Genomic DNA, 22,067 nt, shown 5'->3' with positions numbered 1-22,067 from the left:
AAAGTAGGAATGAGGAACAAACCTTCCAGAGGAAACTCGAAATGACCTGAAAGAGTTATTACTACAATATGGGGAGATACATGGAAATAGACTGGGAAGTACTAACTTTATTATGCATGATGTAGTTTTAGGAGATGCTGTTCTGATTAAGCAACATCCTTATAGGCATAACCCTCCAAAGTTGGCCCAGGTTCAAAAGGAGATAGAACACATGGTTCAAGATGACATAATTGAAGTGAGTTACAGTGACTGGAGCTCACCCATAGTAACGATGCCAAAAACAGATGGTACCCAACAGTTGTGTGTGCTCTAGCTATTCACTGAAGCAGGTAGTCAGTTGTGAAGCTGTTGGATCCAAAGAAGCAGCTCTCTGCTGATCCATCCTCTCTCTGACATCTCTCCTGTAAGGCTCTGTGTTTGATTTTACTTTTTGTGCCAAGGGGTGTTTATGGGGATTGTTTTAAATATTTAGATCATCATCACTAAGTTGGTCTTATTTGTTGGGTTTTCAGGTAGGTTACATTATTCTGTATTCTGCTTTCTTCTGTTAGTGTTTCCTCTGGTAATCTTGTAAATAAATTCTGTTTTGTTTAAAACTAAGTGGTTTTACCAGCTGCATTCCTCCTGGAATATCTGTGTTACATCTGCATAAAACAACGTGCAAAGTTAGGGTCTGGGCTACTTTCCTGAAATGTTTTGAGGGGGTCTGGTATGGTCCATAACATGACCTTATCAGAAGTGGTGGAAGATATTGTGGATGTGACAAACCAATAGAAAATGAAATTGGTTGGCAGAGGAAAGGCCATTGTTGCTACTGGATGGTGAGTTTCTTGCAATAATGAACTCTGACCAGGAAAGCAATGGCAGCACAATAAATAGTGTTCATCGCATCTGCTGCATGGATATGTTGTACGTCTTTGTTCAAGGTGTATCTACTTTTACTCTGGGTTCTGACTTATTGCTGAGTTGCACTTACCTATATTCTTCTTTCAATAAATCACTCAGTGGCCCAGAAACAATTAACCCTAAAGATTTGCCACTAACATCAGCAATGAGGAGACTTTAGAAGATGCATAATTCCACCCTTGTTCTACACTCAGCATTAATGTAAATACTGCCACCTTGATGGGAATGCATGCATCAGCTGAGTGATTGTACCTACTGGTTTTCAGTGCTGGATAATCACTAGGCTAGATGTTAGCTGTGGTGACAGTCTGCTGCTCAGACACTTGGAGAAGTTTGGGAATCAATTATGTTGAGCTCCAACAGAAATGAGCCAGATGAAAAACCTCTGGAGTACATGCTGGATGTCAAATGGGAGGTGCCAGGAGATCTACAGAAATTCCACAAAATCCAGGAGTGTGGAGAGTCCAAACAGGCAACAAGCACTAATATCCTCCTCTCTTCTGAAGTTGTCACTTCCTCCATCAAGAGACTGGCACATCTCATTGAGAGCAAGACAAACTCTTAACCTCAAACAACCGAAGGATGCTCTCCTGTTAATATATATCCCATGTTCAGTCATACAATCGTACAATATAAGTACAGAATTAGGCTATTGAGCTCACAGAATCTACTCCACCATTCAAGCCTGACATATACAGGCTGATAGGTTTTTCAGTATCGAGACATTAGATCAGACAGCACCCGAGGAGCAGGAGAATTGACGTTTCAGACATAAGCCCTTCTTCAGGAATTCCTGATGAACGGTTTATGCCCGAAACGTCGATTCTCCTGCTCCTCGATGCTGCCTGACCTGCTGCGCTTTTCCAGCACCACACTCTCGACTCTGATCTCCAGCACTTGCAGTCCTCACTTTCTCCTCCTCATATGTTTTCAACCCCATTCTCCTGCTTTATCCCCATAAAACTTTGATCAAGAATCCATCAATCTCAGCCTTAAATATACTCAATGATTTGTTATCAAAGTAAGTTATGGAGGCCAAGATTCACTACCCTCTGACTGAATAAATTCCTACTTATCTCGGTTCTAAGGATCGTCCCTTCACTCTGAGGCCATGCCCTTGGATCCAAGTATCTCCTACTTGTAGGAATATCCTCTCAGTGTCCGCTTTATCCAGGCCTCTCTGTATTCTTTAAAATCAATGAGATCCCTCATCATCCTTCTAAACTCTATCAAGTATAGAGCCAGAATCCTCAACGAAGGGGATATTCTTTTAAATCTTCTATAGACCCCCTCAAAGACCAGCATATCCTTCTTTAGATATGTAGCCCAAAAATGCTTATAGTATTCCAAATATTGTTTAACCAGAACCATATACATCCTCAGCAGTATATCTCTGCTCTTATATTTGAGCTCCCTATGAAATTAACATGAACATCGTATTGTCTTCCTTACTGCCAACTGAAACTGCATGTTAACTAGATGAAACTCTGAACTAGGATTCCTCAGTCTCTTTGTACTTCAGATTGACAAAGCCTTTCCCCATTTAGAAAGTAGTCTATGCTTTTATTCATTCCAGTAAAATGCGTAACCTGACACTTTCTCAAAATATATTCCACCTGTCCCTCTTTTGCCCATTCTCCCAGCCTGTCCATGTCCTTTTGCAATTTTTCTGTCTCCTCAACACTATCTGTCCCTCCAACTGTCTTCGTGTTGCAATACTCCTTTTCTGTGAAAGGCATTCATTTATTTCTGTATATGTGCTCTGACTATCCACAGACTGTTGACCGGGAAGATCTTAGCCAACATTCTCTGGTTGTTTGAAGTCAAGAGGGCCAAGCACTGAGTGACTTCTGCACATCTCCTGAGGCTCAGATATCAATGGCAAATGGGTGCAGGAGATGCCATCAACAGTGGGAGTCCAGAGACATACTTCTCAATGTAAATTGCCAGCATGATGTCGCGTTTACCCACCATGCTACCATATGTTTTATGATTGTCACACATTTCTGCAGCAACCATTGCCATCTGCACTGGATGTGCTTACACCCCAAGGACTGCAAGATGACAGTCTACAACCACATCTTCCAGAGGAATTAGGCACAGGATAATGATAAAAAATTGCATGGTCAGTGACAAATATGTCCCAGAAACAAATAAAAAGGAAATGCATGGACAGGAGATGATATGACATTGAGACTTGTTATGGACCAGGCCAGGGCCGGACCACCACACCTCCCCCGCTCCCCCCCCCCCCACCGACCCTAACTTTTCTAGTTGTTTTAAGTGGGTGTAGGTGGATATTCAAGGAGTGACGCAGCTGGCCCAACCACTTAGTTTTAAACAAGACAGAATTTGTTTGCAATATTACCAAATGAAACACAAACTTAAGAGAAAAGAATATAGAATAACAACCTATCTGACAAATGAACAGGTTACCCCAACTTAATGATGCAGTTCCAAATTCCTGCAACAATCCCCATGAACACCCTTTGCTCAAAAAGGGAAAATCAAACACAGGGTCTCACAGGAAAGAGAGAGATGGCAGAGGGATTCAGCATGGAACACCTTTTTCCATGTAGCTGTTTCTTGGATCAGTAGCCTCACATTGATTGAACAGCCAGACTAAAAATTAAACCAAACCGGCACGGTGGTTCAGTGGTTAACACTGCTGCCTAACAGCACCAGGGACCCAAGTTCGATTCCTGCCTCAGACGGCTGTCTCTGTGGTGTTTGCACATGGTCCCCGTGTCTGCGTGGGTTTCCTCTGGGTGCTCCAGTTTCAAAGATGTTCAGGTCAGGTGAATTGGCCATGTTAAATTGCCCATAGTGTTAGGTGCATTAGTCAAGAAGGGAATGGGTCTGGGTGGGTTACTCTTCAGAGGGTCGGTGTGGACTTGTGGGGCTGAAGGGCCTGTTTCCACACTGTAGGGAATCTAATCTAAAACCAAAGAAAAGCTGAGCTGGAAGAACTGGCCACTCCCCTATCATTGTACAAGTTATTTTTTAAATTTAAAGCCTTTTGCCTGAGACAATATCTGTGAGCTATAATCAAACTGGGCCTAAAACCCTTCAAACTTAGACATTCTTTGGATATATTAATTAATTGCTTTGTCAGTATGGAAAGATAGCAGATGGCATATTCATCCTATGGCTGAGAGAAGTTGCACATCCTTAGCGGAAATGCCCAATGATAAGAACCTCCATTCTACATACACCCACTCTCTGTTGACCACTGTTTAGCTCATCGCTTTTTTAAAATTTGTTCACTGGATGCGTGCATCACTAGCTGATCCAATACTTACTGCCCATCCCTAATGGCTGCTTAAACCGACTGGCTTGCTGGGATCATTTCAGAGGGCAGTTAAGAGCTAAGCACATTACAGAGTCATGTGTGGGTCAGACCAGGTAGGATAGCAGACTTCGTACCCTAAAGAACAGCAGTGAAGTTTTTACAACAGATGAGTTGTACAACAGATCTTGTCCTGGCTCCTCAATTATAAAATATCTCTATTTATCCCCCTTCAACCTTCTCTGTTCCAACTTGAGCTTTTCCAGCCACTTTTCATAGCTAAAGTGCTCCATCCCAGGCAACATCTTGGTAACTCTCCTCCAGTGCAATACATCCTTCCTGTAGTGCAGAGATCAGAACTGTACATAGTACACCAGCTGTGACCTAACCAATGTCACATGCAGTCTCATATTCCTCGTCAGAGTCATTATTAGACTCATCGTCCGAGAACGTCTGGTAACTTTCCATTCCCTCATCTGAAACTTCACCCCTCTATATTGCCAAATTTGGTTTGGTACATACTAAATGTCGATGATCAACAATACACAACCTGGTGCTCACTGCAAGATGCCAGCCGAGCAGTCAAGGTAAAATTAATTTTGAACAAACCAAAGAACAAAAGAGAACAAAGTACAGCACAGGAGCACACACTTCCACCCTCCAAATCCATGCTGATCACGGTGCCTTAATTTAACTAAAAACAAAATTCTACCTTTATTCGATCCATATCCCTCTATTTCCACCCTATTCATGTAACCATTCAGATGCCTCTTTAATGTCACCATCGTACCTGCTTCCACCATCGCTTCTGGCAGTGCGCTCCTGATTCCTGCCACACTGTGTGAAAACAGTCCCTCGCACATCTTCCTTAAACTTTCCTCCCTCTCACCTTGAACCTGTGCCCTTTTGTAACTGAAACTTCAATCCTGGTAAAAAGTCAGACTATCTACTCTATCTATTCTCAATTTGTAGACCCATATTAGGTTTCTTCTCAGTTGCTGTCCATCCAGTAAAAGAAATCTTAGGTTTTTTTAAAATCTTTCCTCATAGCCAATGCCCTCGAGACCAGGTAACATCCTGGTGAACCTTCTCTGCATTCTTTCCAAAGCTTCTATGTCTTTCTGGTAGTGAAGCAACAAAAACTACGCACTATACTCCAAATGCAGCCTAACAAGGGTTTTATATAGCTGCGACACGGTTTACCAATTCTTATACTCCATGCCCAAGCCGGTGAAGGCGGGCATGCCATCTGCCTTTTTAATCACCTTGGCCACTGCGTTGCTGCCACTTTTAGGGAACTCTGGATCTGCAGGCCCAGATCTACCTGTATGCTAATGTTCCTAAGGGTTCTGCTATTTACAGTATAATTCACACCTAATTTTCATCCTTCAAAATGTATCATCTAACATTTGTCTTGATTAAACTCCACCTGCTATTTCTGTACCCATGTCGCCAATCTATCTGTAACCCGTTATATCCTTTCACAATCATCAGCATTTTCAGCAACTCCACCAACCTTGTCTCATCTGCAAACTTACTAATCAGACCACCCAGATTTTCTTCCAGATCATTTATGCACTACAAACAACAGAACACTTAAGACTGATCTCTGTAGAACACCACTAGTTACCTGTCTTCATTCTGAAAAACACATTTGACCACTATTCTCTGTCTTCTATGAGCAAGCCAGTTTTGTATCCATCCAGCTAGCCTAACCTGAATTCCATGTGAACTATGATTCTCTTTACTGCTGAAGGCATGATTTGCTTATTCCCTCTACCCTCACAGTGTGGATACTTAATGGGCTCTTTAGCAAGTAGCGTGTGTCTCTCATTAGATGAGAGCGAGGACTGCAAATGCTGGAGATCAAAGGTCGAAAAGTGAGGTGATGAAAAAGCACAGTAAGTCAGGCAGCATCCGAGGACAGGAGAGTCGGCATTTTGAGCATAAGCTCTTCATCAGAAATGTTCCTGATGACGGGCTTATGCTCGAAACGCTGACTCTCCTGTTCCTCGGATTCTGTCTGACCAGCTGTAGTTTTCCAGCACCACACTTTTCAACTGTGTCTCCCATTAACGTACTATAATGTTGAGTAGGAGAAACAAACAGTCATAGTACTTCTGCATCCCTCCAGATGCTCCCAAACACTTGAGAACATGTAGGCAGTGTCCTCAAACAAACTGGAAATTCAAAAACTGAAAAACCTAACACACTATCAATCCATCAACAATGTCAATAGGAAAGAAAAATGACTATTAATTTCCTAATAAGCAAACTGTTGTAAGAGATACTCCATTGGGGTATCAGTCTCCCTTGAAATCCTTCAAGATCTCACAGAATTAAGAGCTTTAGGGTTTGTCATAATTCATTGGCAGGATTGGGATGCATCTTATATAATATTTACAGTGAGATATTCTAAAAACATTTACCACAGATATTATTTTATTTGCATTATAGCTGCATAGATCACATTTGTATTGTAAAATAAAGTGTCACAATTAATAGATGAAGCACAGTATCTTTGTCATGATAGCAGCACAACTTAACAAAATTGGCTGGTGAGGTCTGTGCATCTTCCTGATCCTCAATAAATTTGGTGAACAGAAGGTTAACATTACAACCCTGCTAAAATGGGAACTGTGTATGAGCGTCTGATCTGCATTCCAACAGAGATAGAGCGATAATCTGTTCTAGGATCGGTATCCTCATAAAACCTACCCATAAGACTTTTTGACAAGTTTTAGTCCGTGAATTAGCTGACAGTTCTTACAAAATACATACCTGTGGCAGCACCCGATATACAGCATTCCCACACTGTGTTATCATAAATTCTCTATCAAACATGATGTGGAAAGGAAATGCCTTGCAAAATGTATATGGGCTAATTCTGGATTCTTGGATACAATTCTCTTCAAACCTATCCAGATCTTCAGAGAAAGCCTCTTCTTCTGAGTTTTTTTGCTCAATCAAGAACTGAATATGATCACATTCTTCATTCTTCTCCTGGACCACCTAGAAGGACAACAAGTGGGAAAAACAAAATTAGTTTTAACATTGTTTACTTCCGACCACTATGTTTGAGAACCTTCAGTCTGAGGAAGCTATCACTATTACTGTTCATTTTAAAATCTGACACTTAGCATCTACACTAACATCCGTTTTTGCTTTCTAAAAACAATAACGTAACTGCATAAACTGACCCTTCAACTTATAATAAAGAACATTTAGCCAAAATAAGTACCTATCAGTGTGTTTATGCAGATTGCAGCCTTGACTTCCAATACAGAAGTACTGTATAAATCTTGGAGATGCACATGGAAGTAAAAAAAACACTTCGAAAGCTGGGTAAAGCTCAGAAACATGAAGGGGCAGAAAATGATAGTGGGATTTATGTATAGACCTCCAAACTATAGTTTCAATGTTGGGAAATTAAATTGGAAATTAGGGTTGCAAGCAATAAAGGTTACGCGTAATTATAAACAACTTCAATCTACATATATCTTCGATAATAAAATCAGTAACAATTACATATAGAAGGAATTCCTGGACTGCTTATAGAATGTTCTCCACATCAACATGAGGAGGAATCGACTGAAGAACAGACCATCTTCAATTATATATTGTGCAATGAGAAAAGATTAGTTGTCAATCGAGGAGTATGAGGCCTGTACAAGAGTGACAATAATATTGTCGAATTCTGAGAACTGGAGCAGAGCAGGCAAACACCTGGACGTAGCAGGGACGGTTGTTGAACTGGGGTCTGGCAGAGGCAGTCAGCAGGTTGCAGGGCTGGTCAGACCAAGTATAGAAGCCTCTGTGCTGAGCTACTGAAATGTAATGCTTATCAGTAATTTGTTGACCCCACTGTAGTGGAGTCATAGATAAAGTCATAGAAATGTACAGCAAGGAAACAGACCATTTGGTCCAACTCGTCTATGCCAACCAGATATCCTAAATAAGTCTGGTCCCATTTGCCGGCATTTGGCCTACATCTCTCCAAACCCTTTCTGTTCATAGACCCATCTAGATGCCTTTTAAATGTAATTGTACCACTGTCCACCACTTCCTCTGGCAGCTCATTCCACACATACATCACCCTTTGCTTGAAAATGTTGCCCCTTAGGTCCCTTTAAATTTTTTTCCTCCCACCCTAAACCTATTCGCTCTAGTTCCAGACTCCCCCACCCCAGGGAAAAGACCTTGTCTATTTGTCCCGTCCATGTCCCTCAAGATTTTATAAATCTCGAAAGTCACCTCTCAGCCTCCAATGCTCCAGGGAAAACAGCCCCAGCCTATTCAGCTTCTCCTAATAACTCATACCCTCCAAACCTGGCAATATCCTTGTAAATCTTTTCTGAAACCTTTCAAGTTTTACAACATCCTTCTTATAGCAGGGAGAGCAGAAATGCATGCAATATTTCAAAAGTAGCTGAACCAATGTCCTGTACAGCCAACACAACCTCCCAACCCTGTACTCAATACTTTGATCAATAAAGGAAAGCACACCAAACACTTTCTTCACTATCCTATCTAGCTGCGACTCACTTTCAAGGAACTATAAACCTGCACTCTTTATTCAGCAATGCTCCCAGTACCTTACCATTCAGTGCTCTCATTTGCTCTTCCAAAATGCAGTGCCTCACATTTATCTAGATTAATGTAGGACGGCATGGTGGCACAGTGGTTAGTACTGCTGCCTCACAGCGCCAGGGACCCAGGTTCGATTCCCACCTTATGCAACTGTCTGTGTGCAGATTGCACATTCTTCCCGTATCTGCATGGGTTTTCTTCAGGTGCTCTGGTTTTCTCCCACAATCCAAAGATGTGCAGGTTAGGTGAATTGGCCATGCTAAATTGCCCATAATGTTAGTACATTAGTCAGGGGTAAATATAGGGTAGGGGAATAGGTCTGGGTGGGCTACTCTTCGGAAGGTCGGTGTGGACTTGTTGGGCCAAAGGGCCTGTTTCCATACTGTAGGGAATCTAATCTAATCTCCATCTGCTACTCCTCAGCCCACTGGCCTGATTAAGATCTCATTGTACTCGGAGGTAACTTTGGGGTGGCACGGTGTCTCAGTGGTTCACACTGTTACCTCACAGCGCCAGGCACCCAGGTTCCATCCTTGCCTTGGGCGACTGTAGGGAATCTAACCTAAAAAAAAGTCTTCATTATCCAATACATCTCTAACGTTGGCCTCATCTGCAAACTCATTAACCATACCTCCTATGCTTACATCAAAATAGTTTATATTTATCATAATGTTTATTCTTTTAACCCTTCCTGATTTCTGTCTTATACCATTAATCATCTAAGATAATGCAGTTTCTTTTCTTTTTTTATTTCTCTTTTTGTATCCAAGATTTGTACCTACATACTTTGGACCTAAAATGGCACCATTAGAGGAGACACTAAATATTTCACTGTACTCCTGTACTTGAGCACACATAACAATAAAGAACATTCTAGTCTATTAAGATGGAGAGTGATGTAGTTGATTCTGAGACAATAGTCTGGACCTAAATAGGGAACATTGAAATAGTAAAAGGCATACCTGCCTGTGATAGATTGGGGAAAATATCTTGACAGTGGCCAAAAGGATTTGGGGGAGGAAGGAGGTTGGAAGTTGTGGGGGAATAGAGTGAACAAAGTGATGGTAAACCAATTAAGTACATACTTTGGCTGTGTCTTCACAAAGGAAAACACAATATGTCTCAAAAATGGTAGAGAACACAGGGTCTAGTGAAATTAGCCTGCAAAATTAAAGTGCATGGGATTGGACTAGTGTACTGACACAGATAGGGAACTAGCTGACAGGAAACAAATAGCAGGATTAAATGCTGTCCCCCCTCTCCAAGTGGTAGCCAGTGACTAATGGGGTACCATAGAGATCATTACTTGGACTTCAGCTATTCAGATTATATATTAGTAATTTGTATGACATAATTAAATGTAATATCTACAAGCTTGCAGTCAACACAAACCTGGGTGGGAAGATAAGCTATAAAGAGGATGCAGAGATGCTTCGGTATATTTTGCACAAGTTAAATGAGTGGGCAAATGCATGCAAATTATAATGTGGATAAATAAGAGGTTATCACTTGCCTACCACTTTAGTCTTAAAAATAAAAGATTATTATCTACATGACAAACTGGGAATCATAGAATCCCTACTGTGTGGAAGCAAGCCATTTGGGACATCTAGTCCACTCCACCCTCGTACCCATCCCTGTAACCCTTCATTCCCCATGGCTAATCCAGCTAGCTGGCACATCCCTGGACACTATGGGTAATTTAGCACAGCTAATCCACCTAACCTGCACATCTTTGACTGTGTGAGGAAACCCACACAGACAGGGAGAGAACATGTAAATACCACACAGTCACCAGGACTGGACTTGAGCCAGGTCCCTGGCACTGGGACAGCAGTGTTAATCACTGACACATTGTGCCATCCACGGTGCCGTGACTGATTGATGGATGTAGAGTGTTGTGACAATACTATGGCTTTAATAGGTATATTTTATCCTGTTTGTTTTTGAAGAATGGTTTTAAAGGTGGAAATGAAAGGCTATTGATCAAAAACTAAAAATAAACAGCCTGAGGCCTTGAGAGATTTTTTTTAAAAATTGGAACAATAGAAGCCATCTGAATGGATGCGGTGAAGCTCCCATAGAACCGGGAATTTTAGTTTTGGCTTTTTACAGTTGCTGCTCAGGTCTTGAAGAGGTGGAAGCCATTTTTTTCCTTTCTCAATTACAGCTGAAAGCTGGGGGTTCTCTTCTTGCTGCTGGAGTTGCATTTGAGACAATTTGTTTTTCTGAATTTGCCTTTGTCAAAAGATGGGTTTATGGGGTGTTATTGTATTGGAACAGTTAACTGATAGTAGTTATTAATCTATTACTCTGTTATGTTTTCTAAGAGATTGAAGATTTTCAATGTATTCTTTCCTTTGTTGTATTTTAACTGCAGTGGATGACAGCTTTGCTTTAAATTCAGTAGTCTGACCAATCACATTGTATCTGAAACAATTTGTCAGGCATTTGCTTTTAAAAGAAGAAAAACATTAGCATCTAGCCTATCTTCTTAAATGTATTTTGAGGGGGTCTGATCTGGTCCATAATGGTGTAGTTGAGGTAGGAAACCTCACAACCTTTAAAAAAAATAGATGAGCACTTGAAGTATTATCACATTCAATACTCTGGTTAAGGAATGCTGGATTAGTGTAGGTAGTAGTATAGTTTTGATAGCATAGACTCAAAGGGTCTCTTCTGTGCTGTAAGCTTCCACAATTTTATGATGTCAGTTTCTCAGCTCTCTTTTGCTGAATTATAAAATAAAACCAATACTCATGGTTGCTCCTTCTTTAACAACTTCATATGCTTCTCGAGCTGATTAAACACAATTGTTAATATGTTGTATTAGATCACTTTGGGCTAATAAGGAATTTATACTTCTTGTAAATCATATACAGATACTTCTCCTATAACGGTGTAGTTGTGTTGCAGCAAAATCTCACGTAGTAGAAAATCACAATAGAAATAATGGGACCTAGGGGCAGACCAGCAGAAATATCACTTGCGATTTCTCAAAAATCACCCATAAACGAAAAGTACAGCACAGCCTAAATGAAGGTTGAAATTACATTTATTCATGAAACAAAAGTAAATTTAACACAGAACATTTAAAAAAAGGTAAGGAAGTTGTTCTCGACAGTATCCCTCACAGAAAACTGCTCTGTTGGCAGCTGAATCAGCGCAAGCACAGAACGGCACAGAGGTTTCAGTGCACACATTGGCACATGCATAGGACGAAGTATGTGAACGGATCCTTGCTGGAATCACACTATTGCCAACAGAGGTAAGCGTTTCCCAAAATACCATTCCCTAATACTTCAGTGACATTATAGCCAAGTTGTGCTGCCAAAACTTGCATTGCACCAGAACATCTTTGGGATACAAGCACCAAACTTCGGTGGTCATCAAGTGCTTTAAAAGTTTGGTCATGGCATTACTCAACTCCAGCCTTCCCACTACTCTTGACCCACTCCAATTTGCCTATTGGATGAACAGGTCCACGTCAGTTGCCATATCACTTGCCCTTCACTCCTCCCTATACCACCAAGAAAGAATCCTACTCACTGATTACAGTTCATCCTTCAACATCCCCTCGAGCCTCATTACTAAACTTTGTGATCTCCAACGAAGCCCCATTCTCTGCAACTGGATCCTCAGTGTCCTGACCCACAGGCCACAATCAGTGAAGATTAAGGACAATATTTCATTATCACTAACACTCAACATTCGAGTCCCTCCCAGGATGCGTACTCAGCCCCCTACTGTACTCACTGTATACCCATGACTGCGTTGCCAAATACTAAACAAATGCTATTTACAAGTTCGCTGATGACACCACCATCATCGGTTGAATCTCAGATGGCGAAGAAACAGGCTACAGATGGGAGGTGGAAGACTTGAAAAATGGTGCACTGAGTCCTTAATGCCAGCAAAACCAAGGAACTCATTATTGACTTTCGGCAGGATGTTACTCATGCCCCCCCCCACCCGACACATCAACAGCACAGAGGTGGAACATGTGGTCATCAATAACAAGCTTTCTTGGACTCTTCATGTGGACTCACTGGTTACAAAGACCCAACAACATTTCTTCCTCAGGCAGCTGAGGAAATTTGGCATGATGGTGAATACCCTTGCCAATTTTTATAGATGCACCATCGAGAGCATTCTGTCTGGATGTATCACTACCTGGTATGGCAACTGTACCATTCAAGATCAGAGATGGTTACAGAGAGTGGTGAATTCGGCCTGGACAATCACAAAGGCCAAATTCCCATCTACAGAATCCATCTACTAGGCCCGCTGTCAAGGAAAGGCCGTCAGCATTCTCTAACATCCATCCCACCTTGGCAAAGTTTTTCTACAACCTCTTCCACTGGGGATAAGGTACAGAAGCCTGAACACACACACCAGCTGTTTTAGAAAAGATTTCCACTCCACTGTTGTTAGAATACCTGTACCTGTGTTTTTATATTTTTGTCGCTGTTTACCATTTATTCACTCATCTATGCTACTTAACCCTAATCTGCCTGTGTTACTCACAAGACAAAGCTTTTCACTATGCCTCGTACACGTGACATTAAACTGAATTGAATTGAATTCAAATAACCTCATCATCCTCTAGCTGACCACTTCAACTCCCCCTCCCCCAAGTCCTGGGCTGCCTCCACCGTCAAATCAAAGCTACCCGCCAACTGGAGGAAGATCACCTCACCTTCCACCTTGGGGACTCTTCAATCACACAGCATTGACATCAGCTTCACTAGTTTCCAAATCTCCCTTCCCCCAACCTTATCCCAGATTCAACTTTCCAACTCGGCACTGCTCTCTTGACCTGTCTATCTTCCTTCCCACCTATCCACTCCAACTATCATAATTACTCGCCACCTGCATCCACCTAACACCTTCCCTGCTCCCTTCTCCCGCAGCCCTACCCCACTCTTGTATTTATCTCTCAGCACCCTTCCCCCCCCATATTCCTGATAAAATGCTTATGCCCGAAACATGGACCCTCCTGCTCCTCTTATGCTGCCTGACCTGCTGTGCTTTTCCAGCGCCACATTTTTCTCCATTAAACGAGAATTATCTGTACTAAATCTTTAACCATAAACCATTGAACATACAGTTATGAATCACAGTTGTCCAAGGCTAGAATTGAACCTGGGTTTCTTGCATCATGGGACCCCAGTTCTAACCACTGAGCCACCATGCCACCCCTAGACAAGATACTCAAACTGCAAATAAATTTCACTGCCCAAAAATAAAAGTTAGTCATTAAAGATCAGCAGGAAATGGGAAAGACACTGAGTATTTTACATCACTGTTTACTGATTAGAAAGATATAAGAGACAAAGAATGTAGGGAAATAAATAGCGATGTTTTGGAAAAATATTCATATGTCACAGGAGGAGGTGCAGAACATCTTAAAATGCATCCAGTTGGATAAATCCCCACGATCTGATCAGGTATAGCTCTGTGGGAAGCTAGGGAAGCGATTGCTGCCTCCCTTGCTGAAATATTTCTATCGATAGCCACAGGTCAGGTGCCAGAAAACTGGAGATTAGCTAATATGATGCCAATCTTTAGGAAAAGTGGTAAGGAAAAGCCAAGCTGAAAAATGTGTTGCTGGAAAAGCGCAGCAGGTCAGGCAGCATCCAAGGAGCTGGAGAATCGGCATCTCAGGCATAAGCCCTTCTTCAGGATTCTCCTGTTCCTTGGATGCTGAGTGACCTGCTGCGCTTTTCCAGCAACACATTTTTCAGCTCTGATCTCCAGTCCTCACTTTCTCCTAGGAAAAGCCAAGGAACTATAGACTGGTGAGCCTGACATTTGTGACGGGCAATTTGTTGGAAGGAATCCTGTAGGTCAGGATTTACATGTATTTGGAAAGACATGGACTAATTAATCATTGTCAACATGGTTTTGTGTGTGGGAAATTGCGTTTCATTAACTTGACTGAGTTTTTGAAGAAGTAGTGAAGAGGACTGATGAGAGCAGAGCAGTGGCCTTCAGTAAGGTGTTCCACAAGCTTCCTCATGATTAGCAAGGTTAAGTCATATGGAACATAGGAAGAACAAGCCATTTAGATATAGAATTGGCTCAAAAGTAGAAGACAGAGGGTGGTGGTGCAGAGTTGCTTTTCAAACTGGAGGCCTGTAACCAGTGGTGTGCCAAAAGGATCGGTGCTGGGTCCACTCCTTTTCATCATTGATATAAAGGATTTGGATGTGAACATGGGAGGTATGATTAGTACGTTTATAGAAGTCTCCAAAATTGGAGGTATAGTGGACAGTGAAAGAGATTCCTTCAGAATACAGTGGGACCTTAACCATATCAGCTAATGGGCAGAGGAAGTTTCATTTAGATAAAGGTGAGGTGCTTGTATTTTGGAAAGGCAAATCAGGACAGGACTGATACACTTAATGAGGAGACAAAATTAGAGGGTATAAGCTTAATGTGACAGGAGAAAGCTTTAAAAGGGACCTAAGGGGCAACGTTTTCACGCAAAAGGTGGTGCGTGTATAGAATGACCATCCAGAGAAAGTGGTGGAGGTTGGTACAATTACAGCATTTAAAACACATCTGAATGGCTATGTGAATAGAAAGAGTGTAGATGGAGAAGGGGACAAATGAGACTAGATTTATTTAGGATATCAGGTCAGCATGGATGAGTTGGACAGGTTTCCATGCTGTAAGATTTCTGTTCTGATAAAAATCAATCTTTTCATAAATAAAAAAAAAATCCTGCTTATTCAGGAGAACAAATTTTAGTAAAACCTTTTATGTCACTGGTCAACATGACAGTGGCCTACATTTGGACTTTGAATTTAATGAACCGAAAATCAATATTTACAAAAATATTTAAAACCAATTATCAATTCTGAACTGAAGCTGGTTATCTCATACTTACTAGTGAAGCATAATGCCCAAAGAAGTCACATTGTCACTGCTTCTGTAGGTCTCCAGCAGTTTTTTGACTGCTTGCTAAAACAAAAAAAAAACTAGAACAAAAAAGCTGAAGTGGAAGAGCAGGCCACTCCCCTGTGCCATTGCTTTCAAGAAGACATTACCAGATATATCAGAAACTCTGCATTTATGACACCTCTTGAAAAAACCCATGCACAACATAAAGTTAACACTTTACAGTTTCTTTTGTTTTTTTGATATGGTTGGCCAGATCACCAACTAGTTATATTAAATATTTGTTGTCATCAGTGGAGAAGTTGAAAAGAAAACAGTGCACCTCTCCAAGCCTTGGTTATAACACTAGTCTTAGTAATAATTACTAAGTTATCACTGATTGCTGTAAAAGTTCATCCGGACCACAAATGATGTTTAGGGAAGAAAATCTGACATTCTGAAGTGGTTTAGCCTATATCCAATTCTGGAATCACAGCAAATGTGGTTAATTTTTGACTGTTCTCAGAAATGGCCTATCCACTCAATTCAAGGACTATGAGGGATTGAAACAAATGGCCCTACTCAGGATGCCCAAATTATATGGAAGAATGAAGTCTCATTACCAATTGTACACAATGATCGTGATGTTATATATTGTATACCCATAAGGAAAGAATGCACGACAGAACATGGGTATTAAATTTTTTTAATTTTTGAAACAAATAATCCACCAAAAACTATGATAAGTCACTACTCTTATCAAGACAGACTTACAGTGCATAAATTGGAATATTGGAACATAGAGCATTCAATTTCAGGTAAAGTCTTCATAATTCCAGAGGACCAGATGGTTACTCTCTTGTTAAAGTGACATGCTGACGGTGACATTAAACTGAGTGTTGCCATGCCTCAGCTGAAGGCAGGACCTTCATGATGACCTCAACTGGTGTGGGAATTGAAACCATGCTGTCAGCGTCCTAAACCAACCATCCAGCCTACCGAACTAACACCAAAAGTGTTCAATAAACATTACGATTCCTCCTTTTTTACTTTATTTTTGATACATTAGCCATCTTTTTACACATACTGAGACTCTCACCCATTTGTCTCGAAACCCTAAGCCAGAAGAAACGTCCAGTTTGCACATCCAGTCAGCCTATCTCCTTCAGAGTTATGTATATTTCAACCAGATCTGCTTTCATTCTTCTAAACTCATGAATAAACGCCCAGAAGACCCCATCTCTTCTCATACAATACTCTTGTGATCTCTAGCATCAGTCTAATGAACTTTCACTGCAGTCCTTCCATGGAGTGTCCCAAAACTGCACACAATACGTCACCCAGGCTGTATACACTCAGTGCAGTAAGGACCACATATCATTTGCCAAACCGCAAACAGCATGCTTGTTTTCACAGATTAGTGTACAAGGTCACCTTTATATGTGAACATTTCTTAATCTATCACATTTTACAGAATCTTAAGGCCTTGGATTACATTAGCTATTGCAAAAATAAAAGCGGCAGTGAGGTCAGGAACTACACACAGCATCTTCTAACAGAGCTCCATGTGTCAAGATGATATTCTCACTCGGATGCCCCAAGTTGTCTCTTAAGGGGGTATTATTGCTTGTTTAAATTACCTTGCATCTCAGCTCATAAACATGCAACTTCCTGTGTTACCTTCCACCAGGAGAAATCTAAATGCTGAGAATTCTCAAAATAGAAATTAGAGGCGGCACCTGACGACTTGCCTTGCAATGTCTGCCTGAAAGCACTACAACCAGAACCTAAAGGCTATTAGCACTGCCATATTAATATGTTTTTTGCCCAGACACGAACTTGCCGCTTGATTGTGCTTCTCTGTTTGGATCTGTTCAGGAGGGCCACATCTTACCGAATAGCACTAAATTAAAAATCAATCCAGCCTTGTGTCAGCTGCCTACACAGCAAAACAAGCTGCACGTTCATGAAATCAAAAGGCAAAGTTCAAAAGTGGGTGGTTACTTGTCCTCAGTTCAATCAAGGAGGGGGGAATCCACAGTCAGGACGTTCCAGGATCATCAGTCACAGATATAGTACAAACAGTCTAGGAGCTTAGCTTCAATCATCTGCTCGGGGCAGTCACAGCTAAGGGATAGGTTTGTCTATACTCTTTGATGTGACTAACAATCAGTTCTGTAGGGCCATCACAAGCAGTTGGAGAGTTCAACGGTAATGATCGATCCTAGGGGTCCCTGTGCATTGATTGTTGAGGAAAGTTCAGGTGGGGCTGGTAGAGGAAGTTAAGCTCAAATTGGTGGGCCACCACATATAGAGTCATAGAGATGTACAGCCTGGAAACAGATCCTTCGGTCCAACCTGTCCATACCGACCAGATAGCCCAACCCAATCTAGTCCTATCTGCCAGCACCCAGCCCATATCCCTCCAAACCCTTCCTATTCATATACCCATCCAATTGCCTCTTAAATGTTGCAATTGTACCTGGCTCCACCACATCTTCTGGCAGGTCATTCCATACACGTACTACTCTGTGTGAAAAGGTTGCCCTCGGGTCTCTTTTATATCTTTCCCCTCTCACCCTAAACCTATGCCCTCTAGTTCTGGACTCCCCAATCCCAGGGAAAAGACTTTGCCTATTTATCCTATCCATGCCCCTCAAATTTTGTAAACCTCTATAAGGTCACCCCTCAGCCTCCGACGCTCCAGGGAAAACAGCCCCAGCCTGTTCAGCCTCTCCCTGTAGCTCAGATCCTCCAATCCTGGCAACATCCTTGTAAATCTTTTCTGAACCCTTTCAAGTTTCACAACATCTTTCCGATAGGAAGGAGACCAGAACTGCACACAATATTCCAACAGTGGCCTAACCAATGCCCTGTACAGCTGCAACATGACCTCACGGGAAATCGGTGAAATTGGCTGTCTGTGTTGTACAAGTAATACAGACATGGAGGCTCTGGGAAAGTAGCTAGCCAGCAGGCGTTTTCCAGTATGCAGTGCCATCATTTACCTTTACCTCAATGCAAAATGCAGGTGGAAATCAGCTGGGACAATGACCAAAGCGGGTGGAGCCAATGGCAGTTTGATGAACAAAGCATGGGATCCACATCTGCTGGACATTATGACACTGAAGAGCAAATATATAAAGCATGTGTTTCCAGCCTGCAGCTACGTTTAGTGTGTAATAATTTCAGCATCTATTTGTAGTGCATGCAGAGCAAACACGCTTAGTGATGGTCAGAGGCAATCTGCACCTAGAAACTGAAAAGTGACATTTCAATCCTGCAGAGCTTAGTGGCAATGGCTTAGTAAGAGATGAATACTGGCCAAAGGTGAGCCAGAACATGTAACACTGTCAAAGATGTTGTGACAGGTGGAAATCATTGCTTCATCAAATATCTTGTAAACATTATACTAAACTCTACTGAATGCATGGTTGATATAGGCCTGGACAAAATATGCCAAGGCTAAACCTGACTGAATTACAGATGTTTTAGTGCAGAAGGGTGTCATTTGGGCCATTGTATTTGCACTGACTGATCAAATGAGCATCATTTCTTGATGTCATGCTTCCTCATGCTATCCTTTTACAATACTTCTATCCAAATAATCATCCAAAGCCTCTTAAATGCCTCAAATGGGGTTAAAAAGAAAAAGAAGAAAAATAAATAAATAGGAGTGCCAGGGGTTCTGTTCGCTCTGAGAGCTGGCTCTGAGGGAGCTGGATCAGTAATAGAAAAGAAAAAAAAAGGAAAAAGAAAAAATAAGAAAAAAAAAGAAAAAATAAATGCCTCAAACGAACCTGCTTCCATCACACTTCAAAAGCACAGGATTCCATGGTGGAGATGTGACACTCATTATCAAGGCAAGAGATGGCCTAATTAGGGAAAGTCAGCATTGCCTTATGCAGGCAGATCACGTCTTACTAACTTGAATAAATTTTGAGGAGGTGGCAAAGGTGATTGACAAGGGTAGAGCAGTGGATGTTGACTACATGGAGAGAACAAAGAACGGCACAGGAACCGGCCTTTCGGCCCTGCAAGTCTGTACTGACACATTTTGCCCTTCCATACTAAAACTGTCTTCACTTACAAGATCTGCATCCCTCTATTCCCTTCCTGTTCATATTTGTCCAGGGGTTTCTTGAATTGTCTGCTTCCACCACTTCCTTCGGTAGTGCATTCCAGGCATTTACTAGCCTGTGTGTGAAAAACGTGCCTAACAAACTCTTTTAAACATCCTCCTGTGCAACTTGAACTGTGATCCCTAGTAATTGACCCTTCCACCCTGAGAAAAAGCCTAATTTTCCACTCTTTCCATGCCATTCCCTCTATTATAAACTTCTATCAGGTCGCTCCACACACTCCTGCATTCCAGTGAAAACAAACCCAGTCTATTCAATCATTCCTCATCGCTAAAATCTCCCATGCCAGGCAACATCCTGGTAAACCTTTTCTATACCCTCTTCAAAGCATACACATCCTTCTGGTAGTGTGATGACCAGAACTGTACACAATATTTCAAGTGTGGCCAAACTAAAGGTCTATAAAGCTGCAGCACAATTTGACGGTCCTTATTCTCAATGCCTCTTCCAATGTAGGCAACAATGTCCTAGACCTTTTTTCTAAACCACCTTAGAATACCTACATGGTGGAAACAGGCCCTTCAACCCTGCAAGCCCACACCGACCTTCCGAAAGGTGTCCCACCCAGACCCATTTCCAATTATGCTAAATTTCCCCTGACTAATGCACCTAACCTACCGATCAATGAATACAACAGGCAATTTAGCATGGCCAATTCACCTAACCTGCACATCTTTGAATTGCGTTTTATCTATCTGCACTGCGACCTTCAGTGATCTGTGGGCCTGCACACCCAGATCCCTTTGCACATCAATACTCCTAAGGGTTCTGCCATCACTATAATTTCCAATGCACTTGACCTTCCAAAATGTATCATCGCACATTTCTCCAGATTAATCTCCAGCTACCATTTTTCTGCCTCTGCCTCCAAACTGATTTATTTCTACGTGACTGGCTCCTTCCTGAGCACGACTGGTGACTCGTATCAAACCTCAGTCTGATACCTATGAAAGATCACACTCATTCATTTCATTTCATGTTACAGCCTGGGCAGTAGGATTTCAAAATATTGTTAACTTCCAACAGGTGCAAGGTGTTGCAGACTGCACAGACATGGCCGCATCAAAACACTGCAGGATTATTAATGGGAAGGGCTTCCATTCCATTCATGTCCAACCACCACTTTCTGGACACGTGTGACCATTATCCTAGAAGCTACTGTGATTTCTACACCGTGCAGCAGCTTCCTATATCTGCTATGTTTGAGGGTCCACGTGCCTTTATAGACATAAGGGCTAGCCACGACAACCAGCTCATGACACCATTGCACAACCCCTGTCAGATGCAGAGCCCATGTTTTGTAGACGAGGTTCCGCTGCTTTCCTAATCTAGTGAGGGGGATATCCAGTATATACAAAACAGATTTCTCCATCATCCGAGCATGCTGTGTCACGGGCAGCATGGGCTTGTAGTTGCTGTGCTATTAATATTGCTGGGAACAATACTAAATTGCCACTTATCTGGCTGCACAGTGACCTTTTAAAGATGGTGAAATTACTTGGGATGCTGGTGTTTCAGCAAATAGCTGATTGGTGAGGTGTTGTGTGAACACATGGTAAAATGGCACTAGAATCAGGTAAGAATCCCTGATGGTATTCCTCCATCAAATAGATATTCAGTTTTTTGCACTGATGAAAGGGATAGTCTTTCACAGGAAAATAAAAGGGACAGTCAGTTATTGGACTCTCGAAAGGATTCTTATATTAGTCAGTATTTGAAAAAATTGAGTAGTTGTTACAGGGGACTGTCCTGTCAGAGGCACATACTGTCCTAAATGTATGTTGCTTTCCTGGAGCTAGGATTAAGGATGTCTCAAAGCATTTCAAGTACAGATTAAAGCTTTACAAACTGAATTTAAGAGATTACATAGAAGATTAAAAAATAAAACCTTAAAAGTAGTAATCTCTGGTTCACTCCTAATGCCAAAATCAAACGAGGGAAGGAGCAAAAGGATAAAAGGTGATAAATCAATGGCTGAAGGGGTGGGGTATTGCTCAGAGATTCAGGCCCTTCAGACAAAAAACACCTGTTCAAAAAGGACAGGTTTAATCTGAACTGGAAAGGGACCAATACCTTAGCAGGGACATTTGCTAATTCAACTCAGGAAGACTTTATACTACCAGGAAGGGTGTTAGGTGAGGAAGTGATGGTAGTAGTGTAAATAGAAAGATTGATGAGTAAGGTTCTGAATGTGAAGAAAACAAGTCCATTAGAAAAGAAAGACAAGAGAGGAGTCAGATTACAAAGTAACTCTG

General features: G+C 41.7%; 1 protein-coding gene across 1 annotated transcript in view; it reads right to left on the bottom strand.

Moving 5' to 3' along the window:
* Positions 1–22,067, bottom strand: part of gucy1b1 (guanylate cyclase 1 soluble subunit beta 1) — a 122,829-nt gene that overhangs the window by 73,791 nt on the left and 26,971 nt on the right. The window contains exon 3 of the mRNA XM_060851487.1: positions 6,977–7,207. Coding sequence (XP_060707470.1) covers positions 6,977–7,207 — 231 coding nt within the window. The remainder of the gene's footprint in view (positions 1–6,976; positions 7,208–22,067) is intronic.

Source organism: Hemiscyllium ocellatum, chromosome 36 (assembly GCF_020745735.1).
Source record: "Hemiscyllium ocellatum isolate sHemOce1 chromosome 36, sHemOce1.pat.X.cur, whole genome shotgun sequence".
NCBI classification, from domain to species: Eukaryota; Metazoa; Chordata; class Chondrichthyes; order Orectolobiformes; family Hemiscylliidae; genus Hemiscyllium; species Hemiscyllium ocellatum.
This window is presented reverse-complemented; position numbering and strand designations above follow the sequence as displayed.